The 25,609-nt window shown below is 34.5% G+C and overlaps 1 protein-coding gene across 1 annotated transcript; it reads left to right on the top strand.

The window, feature by feature from the left end:
- Positions 1 to 904: 904 nt before the first annotated feature.
- On the top strand, positions 905 to 17,673 carry LOC18101069 (butanoate--CoA ligase AAE1). The gene is made up of 2 exons (XM_024605219.2): positions 905 to 1,179; positions 16,010 to 17,673. The coding sequence occupies exons 1-2, from the start codon at positions 979 to 981 to the stop codon at positions 17,462 to 17,464; spliced, it is 1,656 nt and encodes a 551-aa protein (XP_024460987.1). The 5' UTR covers positions 905 to 978; the 3' UTR covers positions 17,465 to 17,673.
- The last annotated feature ends 7,936 nt before the right edge of the window (positions 17,674 to 25,609 follow it).

Here is a 25,609-nt window from a genome sequence, read left to right as displayed (position 1 = left end):
AAATGTTATTTTAGTTGATTTTGGCACTCTTCAATGTTTAAATAAGAATAATTTTTAGTATTTTAGAGAGATTCTCTGAAAATATGTATTTAGTCGAGAATATAGATTGTGAATCTTGAAGCTTTATAATCCATGAAGCTTATCTTTTTATAGAGAGGGAGGGCTTAAAGGTCATTTTTCATTTATAGCATTTCATGAAGTATAAATATCTCTTTCACATCATTAATGAGGAATAAAATAACAGGTCATTTTAAAATCTTTTATAAACCTATAGATATAGAGGATTGAGTATCTTTCACCTTAACTATTTATGTTAAGGGTATTTACCAAAAATTAACAGGGTCTTGTGACCTAATAGAAAGCCTAGAAAGATCATTAGTTTTACATCCATCTAGACTCAACGAGATGCTGAGACTAGAGATGTTAGGTCTAGCAACCTACCAGACCAACATGTACATGTGCTTAATGCTTAGCTGAGCCTAGAAATGTTGGGTTTGTTGGCTAACCAAACCCGTATATATTTGGACTTAGATCATAGCTCAGTTCAAGGATGTTAGATCATCACCCTACTTTTGATCTTTTTATTGAACATGAATACTAGAAAAAAATAATTTAAAATATATTGATAAGTAATAGTAATATAATAATCCTAATTAAGAGAGGGTAAATCTAACCTAATTAAGGAAGGAAATGTGAGTCGATTGAAAACTTCTTACTATATATCAACCATTAGATGCACACAGTCCTTGGTCAACCAAGCATGACCTAGTAAAAATGAAGAATGACACGACATAATGGGGTGACCACAAAGCTAGAGTCGTGCTGAACTTGTCATTGCCTCAATAGTCAAGGAGCATTTTTTTTTTCCAAATAAAAAGGCGGTTATGGGCTGACTCATGACGCAATAGGCATTATCTCTGTATTTACAAGCGTTCACTTCTTTCAAATTCAAGGAATATCCCCTGAGAGACGTAAGAAATGGAGGGACTAGTTCTTTGCCCTGCAAATTACGTGCCTTTGTCACCAATAAGTTTCCTAGAGAGAGCAGCTACTGTTTACGGAGATAGAACATCAATTGTGTATGGCAGTTATGTTAGATTTTCATGGAAAGATACATTTGCGAGATGTCTCAAGGTCGCTTCTGCTTTGGTCCAGTTGAAGATTTTCCCTGGAGATGTTGTAAGTTTGGCTCTCCACACTTTGTTATATATATGCATTCTTGTCGAAAATATTTCTTATTAAATGAGCTATTTTCGAGTCCCACAGTCAAACCAAAAGAATTACGTGATGCAAGTGAATTTGAGAAGCCATTGAACTTTTTTAGTCTTCCCATATTGTGTGTTTGTGTTCTTTTTTCTTTCTTAATTCTTCCTTTCAAATTCTCGGATTAAATGATAAATTCAGTTTTTGTTGCTATGTATTTTATTTCTTCCTGAATTCATTAATAATGTTTCTTCTTTTTAATTTGTATAACTAATATTAAAAAAATTGATCTAATCAATTCCTTCAGTTCCAGGGAGTGATTCAGCTCCGTTGAATATGAAGCCAACTGTATTTTCTGTCCTTATTAATTCTATATTGTTATTGACAAACTATTATGGTTCATTAATAGGAATGATAATATTTTAACGCAAATCAAATAGATTAAATAATTTTTTATATATTTATTTTGCTTGATAAATAATTGATCGGATATATAAACTGGACTTGAAAGTAGCTAAACCTAACTCAATATATATAGTCAATCTCATATGATTTAAAAAATTTTACTACAAAATTTAACACTCCTTTTCTTGTCGTTATCCTTGAGCCTTAAACTTAGAAAAATATGGTAAATTTTTTATTTTTTCTTATATATTAGTATCATGTTTCCAACTTTCATATCATTTAAGGCTCTATTAAAATTTCAATAGAGTGTATTTCCAAGTCATCGACTCCTGCATACACATTTATTTCTCCAACTCAACACTATCCAAGTTCTCTGGATCTTAACCAGTTACATCATCAGTCAAGAATAGAATCATATATCCTTCCATATTCTTCATTTCATACTTCATATACAATTTTAAAATATGAATATTATGAACTAAATACATACAATAATAATTTCATAGAACTAGAGTAGGTTTAAATGTCATATTTCAAACCCAATGAAAGAAGTTTATAATTAAGTTATGAACATCCTTAGTATTGATATTATTTATATACAAGTTATTCTCAAAATTACATTACAAAAGATAGTCAACGTATTTAAAATTACATAATCATCACCTAACTAAAAGAAATGTTAGGCACGATCTATTATTCTGTTCGAGTCAGTGATAATTCTAAAAATAGTTTATTTTTTATAACATTAGAATATATTATATAATAAATACATGTTAAACACAAGCGCGCGCGCACATGATATAAGCAAAACCAATTCAGCTAGTGTTTTGGTAAATACATCAACCTATGCCAAATTCCAATTTAGTACATTTCTTTGAATCCTTGATAAACTTTTATTTCATCATAGTGCTTATAAAACTAACGCAATCACATTAAGGAAGTTTTTATTCACAACACATTTAATCCGTGCCACAATTTGTTTCTTCAAACACATCTACTTGATACGATTATGTGTGTGTGTATCACAACCATATCTGGTTCACACTATTATTTAAATTTACAATACATTATGTCATACAATAATAATTATGAACTAAATACATACAATAATAATTTCATAGAACAAGAGTAGGTTTAAATGTCATATTTCAAACCCAATGAAAGAAGTTTAATAATTAAGTTATGAACATCCTTAGTATTGATATTATTTATATACAAGTTATTCTCAAAACTACCTTACAATGTATTTAAAATTATATCATCATCACCTAACTAAAAGAAATGTTAGGCACGATCTATTATTCTGTTCGAATCAGTGATAATTCTAAAAATAGTTTATTTTTTATAACATTAGAATATATTATAATAAATACATGTTAAACACACACACACACACATGATATAAGCAAAACCAATTCAGCTAATGTTTTGGTAAATACATCAACCCATGCCAAATTCCAATTTAGTACATTTCTTTGAATCCTTGATAAACTTTTATTTCATCATAGTGCTTATAAAACTAACGCAATCCTCGATTTATTATTCTAAATGAAAACTTTCCTAACTTAATGAGATTTCGATAGAGTTTCTCTTATTCAAAAACTCTATCTAAATATTGTCCTGTCATTTCCTATATAAAACTTTTCATAAAATTCCAATATCATTATCACACAAGTAATTTTTGTTAAAATAATCCAAATTAACAAAAAAATAAATGCAAACATAAGAGAGAAAGATTGGGGTGTTCATTAATCACAATATTCTGAAGTGTAGCTTTAACCTAAATACAAAGAGATTACTATAAGCTAAACTGAAAATATTACTCTACCCTTAATAAATAAAACAAAATAAATATATATATTTCTTAACATCTCCCTTTAAACTCATGATACGACAGTTACAAGCATCCAGAGTTTGCCAACTAGAAAACAAAAACGAGAAATGGAATGTGACTTAGTAAAGAAGTCTGCAATCTGCAAAGAAAAAGAAACAAAAGGCAGAGTAATGGTGTCGTGCTTGAGATGATGACGAGTAAGATGACAATCAATCTCAATGTGCTTAGTTCATTCATGAAAAACCGAGTTGTGAGCAATCTGAATAGAACTATAGTTGTCACAATACATAGGAGTAGGATGAGAAAGAAAAACTCTCACATCAGTAAGTAACCAATATAACCAAACAATCTCTTTGGTAGTAGATGTCATAGCACAATATTCTACTTCGATTGAAGATTGAGAAACAATATATTGTTTCTTGCTTTTCCAAGAAATAAAAGAATCACCTAGAAAGATACAGAAACCAGTAACAGACTTGCGATATGTGGGATCACTGTCATGATCAACATTAGAGTATGCACACAGCTATAAGGAAGAGGTGGATGAGAGTAAGAGATTCTGAAAGACCGTACCACGAAAACATCGCATAATATGAAGAACAGTTGCCTAGTGAACTGTAGTAGGAGAAGCAACAAATTGACTAACAACATATGCAATATCTGGACGAGTAATAGTGAGATATACCAAGCTCCCAACAATAGTATGGTATAAGGTAGGATCTGTCAAAGGTAGACCATCAGAACAAGAATACATTGCGTTAATCTTAATGGGAGTATCTACAGTTTTGTTATCAGTAAATCTAGTCCGCCGAAGAATATTTACAATATATTTTGACTGAGAAAGAAGGTAACCTCTAGGTGAGTAACCTACCTCAATACCCAGGAAATATCAAAGATAACCTAAATCCTTCATTTCAAACTGTTTAGCCAATTTTATCTTCAAAAATGAAATACCATCAATGTCATCACTAGTAATAATCATATCATCAACATATAAGACAGAATAATATGATCTGCATCAGTGCACTTAATAAAAAGAGCATAATCATGACCACTAGAAACAAATTCAAGAGACGAGATCACAACATAAAATTTTTCAAACCAAGTATGAGGTGCTTGTTTGAGACCATATAACATTTTCTTGAGCTTACAAACATACCCAAAGTCATGTAAAACACTAGGAGGGGGCATCATATAAACATCTTCTTGAAGATCTCCATTCAAGAAGGCATTTTTAACATCAAGTTAGGAGATATGCCACTGATGAACCGAACCTACAACAATAAGAGTACAAATAGTAGTTATTTTTGCAACTAGGGCAAATGTCTCCTCATAATCCATACCATAATATCCCAACGACAACTAACAACACTCTTACCAAGAGGTAGAGGAACCAAATTTCAAGTATCTATCTTATGCAACGCAGAAAGTTCCTCATCCATAACTTGCTGCCAAAGAGGATGATAAACTAGGAACCTGAGATGATAAACTATCAGAATCCTCAGAAAAGGGATCTATACGAATAATATCAAGTCTAGTCAAGCTATGAGTAGTGGATGGAATAGAAAAGAAATGTATATGCTCGAGAAAGACAACATGACGAGACATATAAAGTTTCTGAGTTATTGGATCAAAACAACGATACCCCTTTTTACCTTCACCATAACCTAGAAAGACACAAATAACAAATCGAGTGGACAACTTACTGCGTTCTATATGAGGATAAAGAAAAAAACAAGTATAACCAAAAACTCTAAAGGAGGAGTAACCAGGGATATACCCATATAACTTTTCAAAAGGAGAAAAACCTGAACTATGAGAAGATGAGATTGTATTAATTAAACTTACAACAGTAAGGACAACTTCTCCCAAAAACTCACTAGGAACAGAAGCAGACAACAAGAAAGAACAAGCAGTTTCGACAATGTGCCTATATTTTCTTTCAACCACACCATTTTGCTCAGGAGTATCTGTACACGAATAATATAATTTACAATATCTTTTTTCATTCAATACTCGTTCCATATAATATAATCTAAGTTGATTTCTCTAAACTTGATCATCATTTACAATTTAACATGTATTGAAATCTCTTTACAACTCCTTATTCAACCTATATTCTTGATCTAATTAACAAGAGAAACTTCCTACAATTCCTACACACACACATGTATACTCTAGGTATACTCAAGTTTCGTTTTTATAATTTCTATCATTCAAGTTTTACTTTAAGAACACTATTTCTTAATTTAATCATAACCAAAGTTTTAGATTTTGGTTTTGGACATGGATTTTCTCTTTATAAATTTAAGATACTAGGCTATAATTTTTGAGAGGGAAGGAAACCTAGTTTTGCCCTTTTTGTGACATTCATAATTTATCTAGCAAGATTCAATATGAACCTTCTTTAATTTTTAACCCATATCTAAAGTTCTACAACTCCAAATTAAATGAGGTCAGTCCCATTTAAAATTTAATATCTTTAACTACATCTTTCATGAGAAATATATTTCAAATTCTATCATTTACCAATTCAAACTTCAGCGACAAGTTAATTGATAAAACTATCCAGCAAAAATCCAGCATGACCTTTCTTTAGTTTTTAATCCATATCCGGAGTTCTATAACTAAAAATTAAATGATATTAATCCCATTTGAAAGTTAACATTTTTAACTACAACTTTCATGAAAAAAAATATTTTAAATTCCATCATTTATTATTTCAAACTTTAACTGGAAGTCAATCAATAAAATTATCCAGAAAGGTTCTAGTTATTAGCTGGATGCATAATCATATACTTTTATGAAATTTTCCCCATTCAAGGCAACCATATTTATGCAATGTTCTTTAACATCAACACAACTTTACATAATGTCACAAGTCAATTAAACCAACAATTCTAAGCCCTTTAAGTAGAGTTGGTTGAAACCTTTATCCATGGTAAGGTAAGGATGTATTTCCTTTTCAATATGTGTACAATTAATTTATCATCAACTTTTTAAATGTTCACTTCATACATTCAAACATAAATTCTTCATTAATTGAGACAATTACAACTACTTCATGTGAACAAGACTTGATAGACACACGATGGGTTCTTCCCTTTTTAATTAGTAATGTTTACATTGTTTCATCTATTAACTACCCATACCAACACAATTTTATGCAATCTTAATAACAATTTCATCAAAATCCCAACTCCCCTTGATTTCCCTTTTTGGTCGAAACTCATACCATGGTGGGGGATGGAATTTTGTTCTTCAATTCTTTCAATTAAACCATTACCAAATCATTTATCATGCTTATAAATATTATTCAGACACAATTTCATCAATAAACACTACACCATTAAACAGTTTTACCGACGGACTAATTCCGTCGGTGACAGGAATGAACTCCGTCAGTGAAATAATTACCGATGGCCTCACCGACGGAACACGTCCGTCGGTAACTCCCATTTCCATCGCTAAGTCTGTCGCAAATAAAAAAAAACACCCACCGACGGAACACCGACGGTCTTACAAACGGATACGCGCGCACCAAAAAAAAAGTTTCCCGCGGGAACATTACCGATGGAATAAATCCGTCTACAATTTCAACGGTAATTACCGACGGAATATACGTCGGTAATTATGGCATCGGTAGTAATTGTTTGCCAACCCTCTGTGAAATACCGACGGATACTATCCGTCGATAAATCCTTCTGTATGTAATCACCGACGGAATATATCCGTCGGTAATTATAGCATGGCTGGTAATTGTTTGGCAACTCTCTGTGAAATACCAACGAATATTATCTGTCGGTATATCCGTCAGTATGTATTTTGAAATATATAAAAATAATAATTTATTAATAGTAAAAAACCTTAATAAACAAATAAAAATGGATTAAACATTAAAAATATAAAAGTAATGTTAAATAATATTCATTACAAATTTAATGTGTTTAAAAAACAAAATTAAACTAGAATAGCGGCGGAGCTGGAGGAGGAGGAGGAGGAGGAGGCTGGTTGTTCCCGGGACCATACGACCAAAAAGAAGTTGCATAAGTATCGTCACCCATCTTTGATCTCATCTCCATGACTATTTGACGGAGCTCATCATAATTCGTCGAGAGTTGTTGATATTGTTGTTTCAACGCAATGAACTCCTCAGACTGGGTGTTCGATACTGATGGAGAGGTTCCAACGGTTGAGACACTACGAGCCGAACGCAAGTTTTCAGCCGTAGTGTTGGAGAGCCCGTAGACCCGATTTTTATCGGGTCCACCAAACGATCCCACCTCCATCCACAAATCTGGATGGGTCGATGGATTGTCCACATATCTCTCCCTCAACCGGCTATTATAGGTCTCCTGAAAATTCCGTCGGTAAAAAAATCATCAAATGCAATTCAAGATGCAATTCAAGAAAATAATAACTTACAAAATAAAATGAATGAACGAACATACCACGAAATGCTGAGCACGGTTGTCCACGAACTGTTGCACCCCCTTTTGACGGTCTTGACTCCGCACATGCGTCTCTACAAACAGCTTCATTAGACTTGGCTCACGTCGAAGAGACGCAGCCTGTAAGGAAAAAATAGGTTGAAAGTTAAATATATTATAAGGAACAACAAATTAATTAACGATATATTTCATTAAAATTAATCTTACCATCCGCTTTGCATGTGAGCTGAATGGGACGGATCTGCTAGTGTGCGTGGTCACCGAACCATGAATTTGCCGGTTCCGGTTGTCGGCGCCGGACTGTGAGCGCCGTGAGAACCGCTCTGAGGTCACGTGCTCAATATATGTCGTCCATATTTCCCCCAAGATGAATGGCGGTATGAATTTCTGCCAAACCGCCACCTCATTCCATCCTTCAAGACTGTTATCCCTCGCATGTCTTTTTTATTTTTTTTGGGTGTCATACCAAAACTCACGCAACATACTTTCATAGTAACAAATTAGAATTTAAAACATAAAATTATAAAACAAAAAAAAATATTATTTTCGATGTTACCTAGTTGCCACGTGATTCTCCCATACCCTCCTCACAACATTGTTGTCTGCCCTATCCCACTCAAATTTGTTCTGTGTATATAAATAATTCATATAAAATAAAAATAGTACAAGATATAAAATTATAAAAATCATTTATTAAAAATAAGCTGGAAATTAAAAATTAACACCGACCTGAAATCGCTTAAACCATGCATTGATATTAGGTTTCCACTCAGGATGTCTGGAAACCTGGCTCCATTGAAACAATAGAATCTCCATTGACGATTTAAACGCCAATGTTATAGTCCTTGCAGCCTCAATGTTTGTGAACCTGAAATTAAATAAAAGTAGTAATTTTAATTAGCTGTTCATAAATTATGTTATAAGTATATATATAAAAAAACTAAAACCTAAACAAACTTACATTGAGAGGTCATCCTTCCATTGTGCCTGGTACTTGCAGGTGAATTGACCCCGCTGTGAAGGCACACCGCTTCTGCGCTGTGAAACCACGCTAGAAGAGGCAGCATCACAAGTTGGCGTAGATTCCTCGCCGTGATCAGCACCTAAGGATACGTCCTCCTCGCTGCTAGAAGAACTAGCTGCAATCGTCTTCTGACGACGTGCTGTAGATTTCATTATACGCATCTACACAAATTTATACAAATAATTACATAATTAACTTCGATTATTTTAAAAAAAAATTGACAGAGTCTCCCCTATATTGGGGGGTCCCAAGTTATCAACAAAATCATATTACACTTCCAATTTTATTTCACATCCCGATCCAATCATCCTGGATCTCAACCCAACTCATCATCATCAACACAACATTTTATTCAATAACATCATATAATGATATTCAAGTAAAAGAATCAATTTCAACAACATTGAATTGTTATCATCAACTTCATCGCACTCTTCAATTTCGTTATCATCTTCTTCAACAACATTCTTTTTTCCACTAGTAGAGCTCAAAACAACATTCAACTCCTCTGCGTCAACATTAACAAGACAATCGTTGAAAACACGAAAATTTAAATTTTCTTCTAAGTCAATCGACGGAGCAACTCGGTATGGTTCAACCAACTCACTAGCTTGAAAGACTTCATCTATCACACTTGTGTCTTCGTTCTCATCCTGAACAACCTCGACACGACCCTTGGGTTTTGTTTTTAAAATGGATAACCAATCAACTCTTGATCAGTCCTTTCTAAAGGAAGGGGTGTACGTGTAATAAACTTGTTGGCATTGTTTTGCGAAAACAAAGACGTCGTTTACGTTGCGGTGTCTAGCTTTTAAGTTGATTTCAACGAGACCATAGTGAGGATCTACTCTGATTCCTCTGTTAGTTGTGTCATACCAATAGCATTTGAATAAAAACACTCTATTTTGCTCGCTATGATATTGCAGTTCGATGACCTCTTCCAATCTACCGTAGTAGTCAACTTCAAACTCACTAGAAGTCGATCCCTTAATACAAACACCGTTGTTGTATGTCTTTCTTCCATGCCCGTATTCTTCAGTATGAAAGACATATCCATTGAAAAAATACCCGTTATAGCACTTGACTTTTCTTTCAGGGCCCAGACATAGCAAAGACAGTGAAATAGCAGCACTATCTCCCATTTGATAAACCTAGCTTGTAAATTAAATACAACAATAATCAATAAACGGATATTATGTAACATTGACTACAATTAATTACATTGCAAGAGATAATGAGTTTATGATAGGACTTACATGTGTTCTAAACCATGTGGCAAATTGTTCATCTTGTAATTGAAAGATCTAGGATTCGGTCCGCTGTGAGTTATTGGACAGTAAGTATCGTCGATGTTGCCTGCAAGGTTGTTCCAAATTATATGAGTGTATGGTATCACAAAACATAAATAGTACACTCTTGACAAAGTTTAAGTCGAACATCTACTTACTTAATAAAAGGTCTCAGCTCATCACAGTTAAATAGGATATAATTGTGTGCTTATCTGAACTCTATTTCAGACAAATATCTTCCCCTCACGGCAATTTTAGGTGTGGGTCGTCCAGGATTGGAGAATATTGACAAGTTCCCACTTAAAGGCACTTCACCACCATCATCATGTCGTGGAACACGGTTTATCCTCGTTCTCAAATGAGGTTCAAAATAGTATGAGATAAATGTTAAGATCTCCTCAACAATATAGGCCTCACATATTGACGCCTCAACATGCGCCTAGTTCTTAACCTTTTTTTTAAGATTGAACAAGTACCTGCATATATATATATATATATTAATAATAAATTATCAATTAAAAACATTTAAATAAAAATAAAAAAATTTAATTATAAATTACATAGCTCATGTAATATCTAACCTCTCGAATGGATACATCCATCTGTACTGGACCAGTCCTCCGACTTTTACCTCAAACGGTAAATGTACGGGTAAATGCTCCATTGAGTCAAAAAAATGATGGAGGGAATATCATCTCAAGTTTGCATACTGTATCGACGATATTCTTTTCAAGCCTTTCAATGTGATCAACATTCAACTTGCTGGAGCATATATCTCTGAAGAAATGACTGATCTCCGTTAGTGCATCCCATATCCCCTTAGGCAACAAATCATGAAAAGCTAATGGGATGAGTGTTTGCATAAACACATGGCAGTCATGACTCTTCATTCCATATAATCTGCATTCCTCTATATTAGCCAGACTTGATATGTTCGAGGCATGTCCATCGGGGAAACGCAGACTCTTAAGCCATTTGTAGACTAGTAGTTGTGCGTTTTTCTCTAGCACGAAACTTGCTCTTGGTTTTGCCACCCGTGACCCATGACAAACCAACTCCATATTTTTACGGTTACAGAACAGCGCTACATCCAATCTAGCCTTGATGTTGTCCTTTGTCTTCCCATTAACATCCATGACGGTGTTGAAAATGTTCTCAAACACGTTCTTTGCAATGTGCATGACGTCAAGGTTATGGCGGAGAAGATTGGTCTTCCAATAAGAAAGCTCTCAAAAGATACTTCGCTTCACCCAATTATGGGTCAAACCAAAACCAGGAAACTTCTGCTTACCTGATTGGAGACCAAACACAATTTCACCGTACTCTGACACAACATCAAACAATTCTTCACCAGAAAGACGCGGGGGTGCAACATCATTTTCAACTCTGCCAACAAAGAAATCATTTCTGTTCTTTTTGTACCTGTGGTTATGTGGCAAGAAACGACGGTGACAGTAAAAAAAGAAGCTTTACCCCAGTTTGTTAGCGTGAATGCCTTGTTGTTCTCCATACAGTATGGACATGCTAGCTTTCCATGCGTGCTCCAACCAGAAACCATTCCATAAGCTGAGAAATCATTGATAGTCCACATCAAAGCTGCTCTCATAACAAAATTATGTTTCTTTGAGATATCATAAGTCAGAGCTCCGGAGGACCACAATTGCGTCAATTCATCAATCAACGGACGAAGACAAACATCTATATTCCGCCCCGGACTGCTCGGACCTGGTATGATCATAGATAAAAACATGAACTCCGGCCTCATACACATCCTCAATGGCAAGTTATAAACCGTCAATATGACCGGCCAACAAGAATAAGGAGCAGCAAATGACCCGAATGGGTTGAATCCGTCTGTACACAACCCAAGACGCACATTCCTTGATTCAGCTGAAAAGGTGAGGATGCATATTGTTAAAGTGTTTCCAGGCTTCACCGTTAGAAGGATGAACCATTACTCCATCAACCGCATGGTATGATTGGTGCCATGTCATGTGCTCAGCAGTCCTTGATGACATGAATAACCTCTGCAGTCTAGGTGTGATTGGGAAGTATCTAAGTTTTTCATATGCCACGAGAGTCTTCCCTCTACCAGTTCTGGGTTTGTAACGGGAATGCCCGCATGTCATGCACTCGGTCATCTCAGCATTTTCAAGGTAGTATAACATGCAGAAGTTAGGGCATATATCAATTTTCTGGTATCCTAAACCGAGGGGTTTCATCATGGACTTGGCAGCATAGAAGTTCTCTTTCAGCCTGTTCCCTTCAGGTAAAATGTTTCTCGCTCATTCAATAATCTTGTCATAACCAGCCTCACTCAACCCGTGATCTGACTTGATGGTGAACACCTGTGCTACGACTAATAATTTACTGTGGTTCGTGCAGCCATCCCATAATGGTTCGTCAGAATCTCTCAACAGATCAAAAAACCTTGCTGCATCTGCATTAGGTTCTTCTTCTATGATTGGACATTCCCTGACATTACCTTCACTCATTCTCATTGCATCCATAACCATATTCCTCTAAGGATTACTGTTCTCATTTCCAACTTCATGCATGTTGCTAGCATTAGAAGTTGACCCAACCACCTGTTCTTCCATGCTCTCATCAGGAAAAAATAGTTCTCCGTGAGCATACCAACACAGGTAATCCTCCATGAACCTTTTGGTTAGAAGATGCATCGTTACAACATCTTGATGCAGAAATTTTAAATTTTTACACTTCCTGCATGGACACCTAATACCGCCATCAGTAAAATTCCTTGAAATAGATGTTGCGAAATTAATAAAACCCTGGACACCGTTACAATAATCCATCCTCCGCAATCCTTGGGGTGAGTCCCGATACATCCATGAACGATCATCCATGACATCTATTGAACCTCTATAAAACATAACAAAAATATTGGTTTTCCCCGACATTATCCAACAAACTAAAACAACACTTATGTTAAATATTCATTATCAACTATCAACTATCAACGTTCATACATACAAATTTATACATATATAAATTTACAGAAATCACAACTTCAAAATAGAATTGATAACAATTAAACAAGACTCGTTAAACAAGCTATTAATTATTTATTTCATCACAACGACACATTTAATTCAGTGTAATTCAAACAAAATTTCAACAATTTACAAACAAATATAATTTGACAAAATCTAAAACAATTAACTTACAAAAAAAACAATTAAACAATCAAAAATTCATACTACAAGTTTCTTTGACAAATAACAATTAAACAAGTACAAACGTTAACAAAATACATATACTACAACAATAAAATTCACAATTAAATATTAAAATTTAAAATGATAGATTTACTTACAAAAAAATGATAAAATCTACAAGAAACGGATATTGTGACCACGTACAAGATATAAGAAATTAACTTGAGTGCTCGTGTTGAGAATAGTGGAGAGTTGGGATGGGTGGTTGGCTGCAGTTTGGGAGGGGAGAGGTGGGATGGGAAAGAAGAAGAAGGAGAAACAGAGGAAGAGAGTGTCGGCAGATGGGTGGGTATATAATGGTTTTTTCCGATGGAATCACCGACGGAATGAATCTGTCGGTGATTCCATCGGTGATAGTGCCACGTCACTGTACGGCTATCTCAGTTTGAATCCCTCGGTCATTCCATCGGTAAAATCGTCTGACGTCACCACGCCGTTGTATATTTCCAGACAAACTGTATACCCCGTTGGCGAAACGGTCAGTAGATACCGACAGATTATTTTTGTCGGTATATACCGACCGTTTCGCCGACATATCTAGGCCGTCGGTATATACCGATAGATTTTGAGACGGAATTATTTCCGTCGGTAATTCCGTTGGTTTTCTCCGGTTTTCTGGTAGTGAAACAATCATTCAATCATCAAATTTAGATCATGCATTTTTCAACTAAAATGTATCATTTCACAAGATAAACTCAAACCAAGATTGAATCAAAATTTCTCACCTCTTAAACACAAGAAATTTGAAGGAAAAAGATGTTCAAAACAAGTTTTTTCTTCCTCTAATTGTTTCCTCCCAACCCGTCACTTTATACTCTCCAAAACTTCAAGAAGTCTTCAATTATTAGTTCAAATTCCTTTAAAACTCTCTTTTGATCCTTTACTCACTCTTATTTAGTGTTTAAAAGGATGAATTAGGTGGAAATCAAGTAAAAATCAACAAAACTTTGCCCTTTTTTCTTAAACAAAGTGGCTGACCATGAATGGTTTCTAGGAGAAGCCATTCACAATTTAAATGCTCTCACTTTATTTATTATAGTCTTGCCCAAACTTTCCATAATTACAACTTGGCCCCAACTTAAACTTCCATTGTTTTATGCACTAACCACTGAAATTTGATCTTTATTACCTTCCCAAGCTCTAATTGTCTTGAAATTGTAACCTAAGATAAACCAATATGTCTAACTACCCCTCGTAAAATTACAGTTCGATCCAACATTCAGATTGAGAGATACGCTCAACATTGTAAAACTAAACAGTCGATATTTTTTCACCAAAAATCTGAATTTTGCATACTGTATAATTTACTTAAATCATTGTGTGTCTTAGACTAATTCGTTGTAGATTCCTATTTATAATTATCATAATTGTTTTCTTAGAGTCTTTACCACTTTTAGTTCCCTTCGCACTTTTGTGCGTGAGTTTATTCCGGAGATCAACATTTCTCACGCAAAAGAGACCTACATTAATTTATTCGAAACTTCCTTCTATTTTCTAAATAATATCACTTAAATTTACAAGATTTTCTCTTTCAAATAATTATTTTAGCCGATCGAGAAACTTACACAATTTATCACTATTTAATATTTCATGTACTAATTTATTTCTTTTTCTCATCTGAAATTTTATTTAATCACCTGAAAATGTTTATTTTGATACACAACTTTTATCTCTAATCTATCATTTCTCAATAAAAATTTTACCATTTGTTGCATTAATTTACTAGTTTGAAGCAAGGTGTTTATAGAAAATATGATAACAATTTTTGAATATTTTTTATGTTAAAAAAATTAATTTAACCCAAGGTATAGCGGCTAACAATGTTGTAGTAATAATAATAATATGTCTACTAGGAGGATGGTGGTTCCATTGACTCATGACACAAAGTCCGCTTGTGACTTCCAACAATTGAAATTGCATTGAAATTGCATCGCATCTAATCTTTTGTTACCTTAACAGATGCCAACCCAATCATGATAGCTATTAAAAACAAAAGTTGGACTGTATATTAAGTCATTTATGAATTCACTATCTGCTTGCTTAGTGCATGTATTTTAGATTCAATTAACCCATTCCAACAGAAATCCGAAAGGCATATTCTATACAGTTAGAATATATAGAAGAAGCAAAAGCTACCATCTACCAAGAACAATGTCGCACCCCTTTTCCTATATAATTACATTGATTAATTATGGTTAATTGGTTCCAACCTGCCCTGATCCTTTGACCAACAAAAACGTAGTCTCTAACCGCTGAAATTTTTTATTTTGATCCTTGTACTTTTATTTTTATTTTTGAAGTGTCAACTCTCTGTCAAGGTTTCATCCATTTTAACAAACTCAAATGCATGAAATAGCTACTTGAGCTGCCCTTTTAAGTCAAACGTCATGTTTTTTTTAGTAGATGCATGTAAGATTCCATATTGTCAAGGAACTGGTGGCCTAACGTATGGAGGGGTGACTTTCCAAGTAAAAAAAAACTAGTTTAACGGATCACTGGATCTTACATGTTGCCACAATGATATTGAAATCTTGCCATTTCTAATAGTTGTCTTCCATGGCCAGGTTGTAGCTTTGGCTCCTAATGTTCCAGCACTTTACGAGCTGCATTTTGGTGTTCCAATGGCTGGGGCAGTTCTTTCTGCGCTTAATACCAGGTTAGATGCATCCACATTGGCATTGACATTAGAGCAATTGAACGCCAAACTCATTTTTGTGGATTACCAGTTCAATGATGTTGCACTCAAGGCACTGGACCTACTCTCTCTAAAAAGTGTCAAGCCACCCCACCTCGTGGGAATCCCCGAGTGTGACAAATCAACTTCTTCAATGGACTGCAAAAACATATCATGTGACCTGGATTACAATGGTCTTCTAGAAATGGGGAGAGATGATTTTACAATAATTCGACCGAACAAAGAATGTGATCCAATTTCAGTAAATTATACTTCAGGTTCCACCGGGAAACCTAAAGGAGTGATATACAGTCATAGAGCTGCCTACCTCAATTCTTTGGCAGAGATATTCAGATTTGACATGAGACAAATGCCAGTGTTTCTATGGACAGTGGACATGTTTCGATGCAATGGATGGTGCCTTACTTGGGCAATGGCTGCTCTTGGTGCTACAAACATCTGCCTTAGAAATGTCTCAGCAGAAGTCATATTTGATTCAATATCACTTCACAAGGTAACTCACTTCTGCGGTCCACCAGCTATTTTGAACACCATTGCAAATGCACCAGCTGGTAACCAAAATCCACTTCCATTCAATGTCAATGTTATCATAGCCGGTCCATTCCCATATTCAGAGATTCTCACCAAGGTTGAAGGATTGGGATTTAATGTGTATCATGGTTACGGCATGACGGAAGCCCTCGGTCCAGCAATCGTGAGGCCATGGAAACCTGAATTGGATTCTACATTCGAAAATGAACAAGAAAAAATTAGAAACCGCGAGGGACTGCACAACCTCTTAATTGAAGGGGTTGATGTAAAGGATCCAAACACCATGAAGAGCGTACCAAGGGATGGGAAAACCATTGGTGAAGTCATGTTTAGAAGCAACATTTTGATGTCAGGGTACCTCAAGAATTCAGAAGTTACTCAAGAAGCTTTTAGGGGTGGATGGTATCACACAGGGGACCTTGGAGTTAGGCATCAGAATGGTTACATACAAATGAAGGACCGAGGTAAGGATATTATCATTTCAGGGGGAGAGGCTATAAGCACATTGGAGGTGGAGGCAGTGCTGTTAAGTCATCCAAAGGTTTCAGAGGCTGCTGTTGTTGGACAACCTGATGCTATTTTGAATGAGGTGCCGTGTGCATTTGTTAAAGTGAAGGAAGGTTTTGGTGCTAGTGCTGAAGAGATTACTAACTTCTGTGGTAATCGATTGCCAGACCATATGATTCCAAAGTCTATTGTTTTTGGGGATTTACCAGTCAATTTCTCTGGAAAGGTGCAAAAATTTGCTATAAGGGAGAAGGTCATTTGCAGCACCAGCCTTTCCAATTGTTGAAAGTAGTTTGTTGGCATGACAGGAGCAGCAAATTAAATTCGGTAGCATATATCAACAGCATATTTTTATATTTAGTATTTGTACTTTTTAGTATGCTTGTGCGCCAGTTAAAATATATTTTTATTTAATCTTATAACAAGTGAAATAAATATTCATTTAAAAACTTCAATGATTTAAATTTTTAAAAAAATATATTTCTTTTATCGAAATTCTCTTTTATTATTTATATGCTTTTTATTAACAACATTTTTTAAAATAAATACTTAAGACAATTAAAATAAATATTCATAAAAATTCTAATTATTTTAATCCACTCAAACGTTTTTTCGTTATTCATTCATTTCTTTTCTATTTTGACAAAAATATATCTTTTTTTAATAGCAGCACATTTTTTAAATAAATAATCATCGTATTCTAAAAAACAAGTTTTAATAAAAAACCAAAAACCATGTCTTGATAATTTTAATGTTATTGTAAACACCAAAAATAAAAAAGAGGGTAAAGCTAGAAATTGACCCCACCATCACTGCCGATTTCTAAATCACACAATTTGCAGCGAGTTAGTTTTCATTATCGGATTGTGTTGTCAGCAGAGAATTATTTTTCGCTGCCGAATTGTGTTATCTACAGCGAGTCAGTTCTCGCTGCGTTGCCAAATTATGGTGTTTGCAGCGAGTCAATTTTCGTTGCCGAATTGTGTTCTCCACAGCGAATTAGTTTTCGTTGCTAAAATTATGTTGTCCACAGCGACTTAGTTTTCGCTGCCAAATTGTGTTGTCTGCAGCGAGGCAGTTCTCACAGCGTTGTCGAATAGTGGTGTTTGCAGCAACTCAATTTTCGCTGCCGAATTGTATTGTCTGCAGTGACTCGGTTTTCACTGTCGAATTGTGTTATCTGTAGCGACTCAGTTTTCACTGTCGAATTGTGTTGTCTACAGCAAATCAGTCTCCACTACTGAATTGTGGTGTTAATAGTGAATCAATTCGCTGACGATTCTGTGCTCCAGGGAATCAGTCTGTTGACGAATCTACATCACTAGCGAACTAGTTTTTCGTTAACTAATTTCTACAGCAGATTTATGTATCTGTATTGGTCCAGTGGTTAAAATGATTGCTTGGTGTGATTGTACTGTGTGGAACACTTGAATATGAACTTGTGTATGCTTGAAAGATGCATGGTGATGAGTTGAGTGATTACTGAATACGAATGTACTGATTTATGGCCATTGATGTTTTAGGTGGTGCGACCCAAATCAGACCTTCGTTAGGAAAAGGACACCCCACGGGTGGAACATGTAGGTGATTTCCACCCCCTTCTAGCGTAACATGAATTTCTGAAGTGAATTTATTATGAATGATCTATTGTGGTGCTATATGGAATGCTAAACTGTCATGAATGTTCGTATGAGTATTACAAAGGATCTATTGGTGTATTGTACTGAACATTAACTATCACGAATAGTTGTATGAGTACTATGAAGGATCTATTGTTATATTATACTGAATGTAAATTGTCACGAATGTTTATATGAATATTGTGAAGGAGTTATTGTTGTGTTATATAAAATGCTAAATTGTTACGAATATTTGTATTAGTATTATAAAGGATCATCGTTATATTGTACTGAACATTAACTATCACGAATAGTCATATAAGTATTACAAAGGATATATCGTTATATTATACTGAATATTAATTGTCACGAATATTTGTATGAGTATTGCGAATGATTTAATGTTGTGTTATGCAGAATGGTAAATTGTTACAGAATGCTTATTTGAGTATTACAAGGGATCTATTGTTGTGTTATACTGAACGCTAAACTATTATAGAATGTATGTACGAGTATTACGAAGGGTTTACTATTATGTTATAGTGAATGTCAAATTGTTATGAATCGTTTCAATGAGCATTACAAAAGATATATTATCATGTTATAGTGATTTCATAAACTGTCTTTGGAATGTTTGATTGGTTACTGATTAGCTTCGGCTAATGGCATCCTAAGAGGATGACCATGATGAATAAATAATTAGCTTCGGCTAATGGCATCCTCAGAGGATGACCGAGATGAATAAATGATATAAATGATTAGCTTCGGCTAATAGAATCCTCAGAGGATGACCGGGATGAATAAATGATATAAATGATTAGCTTTGGCTAATGACATCCTAAGTGGATGACCGGGGTGAATAAATGATATAAATGATTAGCTTTGGCTAATGGCATCCTTAGAGGATGACTGGGATGAATAAATGATATAAATGATTAGCTTCAGCTAATGGCATCCTAATTGGATGACCGGAATGAATAAATGATATAAATGATTAGCTTCAGCTAATGGCATCCTAAGTGGATGACCGGGGTGAATAAATGATTAGCTTCGGCTAATAGCATCTTAAGGGGATGACCAAGATGGACAAATGATTAGCTTCGGCTAATGGCATCATAAGTGGATGACCGAGATGAATGAATGACTGGCTTCGGCTAATGGTGTTCTAAGGGGATAACCGGATTTGGGAGTTATAAGTTATGATGCAACCATATTATTTAATAGTTTTACCAACATTTACCTAGAATTTTGCCTATGTTTTATATATAAAATTCATTGATATTCTTTGTTATATGTTTTGAAGGCACTTTTGAATGTAAGATTCAAAAGAAGTAAATTGGAGATAATTGACATATTTGACCTCCGATCGATGTTTTGTGCAGAACTTAAGCTCTGGAGGTCGAAAGGAAGTGATTCTAGTGGAATTAGAAAGTTAACATCCATATCTTTCTGTAAATATATGACAAGGAAACTAAAAAGAGAAAGAGCATGGAGATCGCAGCCTTCAAAGACAAATCTTGTATTCTGCCAATGTTAACCTTTGGTCATTCCAACTTGAATATCTTGAGCTAGAGAAGTCCATTTGATACAAACTTACTTTTTTTGGATTCCTGACTCGAAGACCTATCATCATACCACATTTCAGTAGAAAAGAAGCTTATATGAGAGAGATATGATTTTTCTAAGATGTCACATGAATTCTGCTAGCAAACAGGTTTTGTGAAGAAACAAGTTCAAATTACTTCCCAAACATCCAAACCGACATTCAAGTCTTTATTTTGGAAATTTAACTCTTATAAGTCCAAAGTCAAAGTTTGAGGATTTTGTGCAAGGCTATTTCTTTTTTTTTTAGGAAAATAGTTATTGAACTACTTAAATGTAAATTGTCTACTTAGGTAAGGACTATTTAGTAGAAAAAAAGATATTAGGGTTTCTTATCAAATAAAAAGAAAGAGATAAAGGAAGAGGGGGCAGTCAGCCAAGAGAGAAAAAATTCACCTTCCTCTAAAAAACCTGAAATCATGCATTCTTCTTTCTTGTTGATTAGTTGTTCAATAGACATACAATGCTAAACTCTTTTTCTTGATTACAAGGACATGGAAACCTTCGGATTTCAAGAATTGTGAGATTTATTTTACCTTTTCTTTTTATTTTATATGATGAATTAATATGTTTGTTTTCCTATACTTATTTCTTAGGATTGTTTATTTTAATTGCTAGAGCGGATGTTGCGACGTCGCGGTCGCACAAATTAATTACCCTAGCTTCAAACACAACACACAAAATAGTATAGAGCAAGCAAGGGGTCGATCCCACGGGGAAGATTCAAGTCAGATTTTTATGCTAGATGATATGCAATATGGGGGGTTTGGATGTTATCTAGGCTAAAGCTAAAGAAAACAGAAAACTATCAAACGAAATTTAATAAAATCAGAAAATTATCAAGAGAACAAACCTTGGTCACAAGCACACATCCACCTATAGAAATCAGAACTGATCATGGAAACGAAACATCAATTTATATTCTGAATATTTATCTCTTCTTAACATTGGTTAATTAACGGATCCGCCGTATAACTAACCCTAACCATCAAACAACCACAGTGTCCGCACTAGTAATTTAATTCAATGGAAGCCTTAAGAACTAGATAAGTTGATTAATCAAGAAAACATAACTGTTCGCAGTCTATGTTTGATTTGATTGAATGTTCTCCCTAAGATTAATAACGTAGATCCGCCACAATTATTAAACTCAGTTGCTTCACAAGTTCATATACCACAACTCCAGTTTTGATATCAAACTTAGCAATAGATTGTCTACAATAATAACTTAGAGTCCGCTCTAGCAATTAAAATAAACAATCATACGAAAAATAAGCATAGGAGAACAAACATATTCATCATATAAACTGAAAAGAAAAGGTAAAATAAATCTCACAGTTCTTGAAATCCGAAGGTTTCCGTGTCCTTGCAACCAAGAAAAAGTGTTTAGCCTTGCATGTTTGTTGAACAACTAATCAAAAAGAAGGAAGAATGCATGATTTAGGGTTTCTTAGAGGAAGGGGGCGTTTTTCTCTTCTTGGCTGGCTGCCCCCCTTCTCTTCTCTCATTCTTTTTATATCCTAGGAAACCCTAGGTCTCTATTTTACAAAATAGTCCTCCATTAAGTAGACTGTTTACATTTAAGTACTTCAATAACTATTTTCCTAAAAAAGGAGAAATAGCCTTGCATGAAATCTTCAAGCTTTGACTTAGAGGAGCTAAATTGCTGAAATAAAAACTTGGATATCGGTTTAGATGCTTCGGAACGTAATTTGGACTCGTTTCTTCACGAAACCTGTTTGCTGGCAGAATTCAGATGTCATCTTTGAAAAATCATATCTCCCTCATATGACATCTTTTTTGGCTGAAATTTAGAGCTTTTATAGACCTTTGAGTCATGACTCCAAAAAATTTGAGTTTTCATAAATTGGACTTCTATAGCTCCAGATATTCAAGTTCAACACTGGCAGATTGCGAGATTTGACTTTGAAGGCTGCGATTTCCATGCTCTTCCTTATTTTATTTTCTTGCCTTAGATGTCCAGAAAGGTATGGATGTTAGCTTTTTAATGCCACTTGAATCACTTCATTTCAACCTCTAGAGCTCACGCTCTACACAAAACATCGACTGAAGGTCAAATCTGCCAATTATCTCTAATTTACTCTTTTTTGCATCTTTCATCCAAAAGTGCCTTCAAAACATAAAACAAAGAATATCAAGGTATTTTATATATAAAACATAGGCAAAACACTAGTTAAATGTGGGTGAAACTATCGAATAATATGGTTGCATCAAATACCCCCACACTTAGCTCTTGCTCGTCCTCGAGAAAGGATAGGTAAAATCAAATTGAAGTTAAATTAAATTAAATCACTATGACTAATCTTCTAATCTCCCATCAATATCCAAGAATACATGCATTTTAAACAAGAACACAATTAAGAAGGATAAAGAGTATAAATTTTCATGAATTTATTTACATGCAAACTTCAAAATTCAATTAATCGTCGGGATTTAAATCAAATCTATGTCATGCTAAAGTGATAGGTCCTCTCATTGATATACACTCCAACACTCACATGTTTAAGGTTTATGTGTTTAAATCTCTCAAATTCAATCAATGAATATGTTCTACCATAAGCTTGCTCTTCAATCTCATCTCCATTACTAACATATTACAAACAATGCATGAATCAAAAGGTCTTATTTTCTGGTTGTAATGGGGCTAAGGTTAAGGTGGGGTAAAAGAGAGTAAAAGAAAAGGTTCAAACCAAAGAAAGTAGAGCATTCTGAAAAATGATATTTCAAACAAGATATTCCATCAAAGCACATAAATGTTTCATCTTTAATCACAAATGCTTAACTTCTTTTGATTTCAAGCTTTTTCAACATAAAATCTTAAGAACATAAAGGAACACTTTTTTCTCTTTTTTTTCTTTTTCTTTTCCTTTTCCTTTTCTTTTTCTTTTTTTTTTTTTACCTTTGTCAACTTTGCCCATCTTTTCATCAAGCATCACTTCTTCTTTCTTTTCACATAATTTCCAACCATAATTCCATGAGATATCATAAGTATATGCTCTACTAATCCTTGGCCAGGGGAAAAGGAAAACATATAAAAAGTTAAGGCTTATACATGGATAAAGCAAAGAAAAGATAAACAAGCTCAAAAGGGGCTCACTAAGGATAATATGCTTTAGGTTGACTTTTTGGCTCAAATGGTTAAAATTCCTAATGCCTTTATCATCTTCATGTATATATGTAATGTGAATGTAATCTCAACAAGATATGAAGCAAGTTCTAGAGATACATATCATTGAAAGAAGGCAGAATAAAAGAATATAATGTTGAAGGCTCAAAAGCTTGCATTGGTATAACACTATAAAGTCAACATGGCATATTCTCAAAGTCAATCCCTAAACCAATTAAACCTTAAAACTTGCATGCACACTCCTTCATTCGATTCATATCTCCATCTATCTCAATTAATTCTTATATGTAATACTCACATTCTTATAAACCAATAGGAGTTTAAAAGATCAAACATAGAAATTTTTTTTTTTTGGAACAACAAAGAAAATCAAAATAAGAAAACCAACATTCTCCCAATACCCCCACACTTAAAACACGACCTTGTCCTCAATGTTGAAATAAAAGAAAAGGAATATAGGAGAATGACAAAAATAAAGTAAAATGCGAAAAATAAAAGATTAAGGAAAAAGAAAGCAAATGTGTTTTTTTTTCTTTTTTGTGCTGGGTTGCCTCCCAGTAAGTGCTTTTGTTTTATGTCATTGGCTCAACATGTTGCATGCTCATTCTTCATAGATTGGTTCAGCTAACTCCGCAGAAGCGGTGAGTTCTGTCGTCCAACCTTCATAGAAAGGTTTCAAGCGATGCCCATTGACCTTGAGTACTTTGTTGGTTTCTAAACTTGTAATTTCAACTGCACCATAAGGAAAAATTTTAGAAACAACAAAGGGTCCAATCCAACGAGAGCGCAACTTTTCAGGAAAAAATTTCAAACGCAAATGATAAAGAAGGACTTTGTCTCCAACATTAAACTCTTTTCTTGTAATCATTCGGTCATGGAGACTCTTAGTCTTTTCTTTGTAAATCCTTGCATTCTCATAAGCATCATTTTGTATTTCTTCCAACATAATTCCAATCTTTTTAGGCACCAAAAGAATAGGCGCCACCCATTCACTGTCCATGATGGGGTGAATGACTCATGTATCATGGGGAACAATTTGCAAAGCTTGCAAAGCCAATGATGATTCATGCACGTTTTAGGAAACACATATATGCCTCTCCATCTCTTCTATCTTGGTAAAATCATAGCCATAGCTCAAAGCTACGCTTAATCCATCCTCACTATCAAAATCACGAACTTGCTGCGCACACTTATCAACTTGGTCATAACATGTGATAGAATAAACATTGCTACAAGGTTATGTCATTGCATCATGAAAATTAAATTCAATTTTTTCATCTCCTACCTCTATAGACAAAGTATCCTTACCACAATCAATTTTTGTATTGGCAATTTTCAAGAATGGTCTCCCAAACAATATAGGAGTGTTGTTTGATGAATCACAAGAATCATGTTCCATATCAAGAATATAAAAGTCGCATGGAATGACCAAACTATCAATCTTGACTAGGACATCTTCTATCACACCAAGTGGGTAAACAAAACTACGATCCGCAAGTTGTATTATAATGCTAGTTTTATTCAAAGGCTCAAGACTAAAAGAATCATAAACATGTTTAGGCATAACACTAATGGATGCACCTAAATCGCACAAAGCCCTTTTGAAACCAGCATTACCAATAACACATGGGATAGTAAACGCACCTGGGTCTTTTTGCTTCAAAGGCATATTCTTTTGAACAATAGCAGATATAACTTCACCCATACTTACTATTTCATGACCTTTTAGTTTGAAAGCTCTCTTGGTAGTACACAACTCCTTCAAGAATTTGGCATACTTGGGAATTTGCTTGATAGCATCAAGCAAAGGAATGTTGAGTTCTACTTTCTTGAAAACCTCTAAAATCTCTTTTTCTTTGTCCTCTTTCTTTGACCTAGAAGAACTCATAGGAAAATGTGGAATTTTTTTAAAACTGGAATTCATTGAGTGAGGAGTTACCTTTGGAGTGTCGGTCGATGTTTCAGTTTGTGGAGGAGGAGGATGTTCCTTCTTTGTACTCAATTTGGTTTCTATCTCTTCTTCTTCCTCCATCTCAATTTGTTTTGACCTTTTCTCTTCAAA

The sequence above is a fragment of the Populus trichocarpa genome, chromosome 7 (assembly GCF_000002775.5).
Source record: "Populus trichocarpa isolate Nisqually-1 chromosome 7, P.trichocarpa_v4.1, whole genome shotgun sequence".
NCBI lineage: Eukaryota > Viridiplantae > Streptophyta > Magnoliopsida > Malpighiales > Salicaceae > Populus > Populus trichocarpa.
Note: the sequence above shows the minus strand (reverse complement) of the source record. Positions and strands in the feature narration are given on the sequence as shown.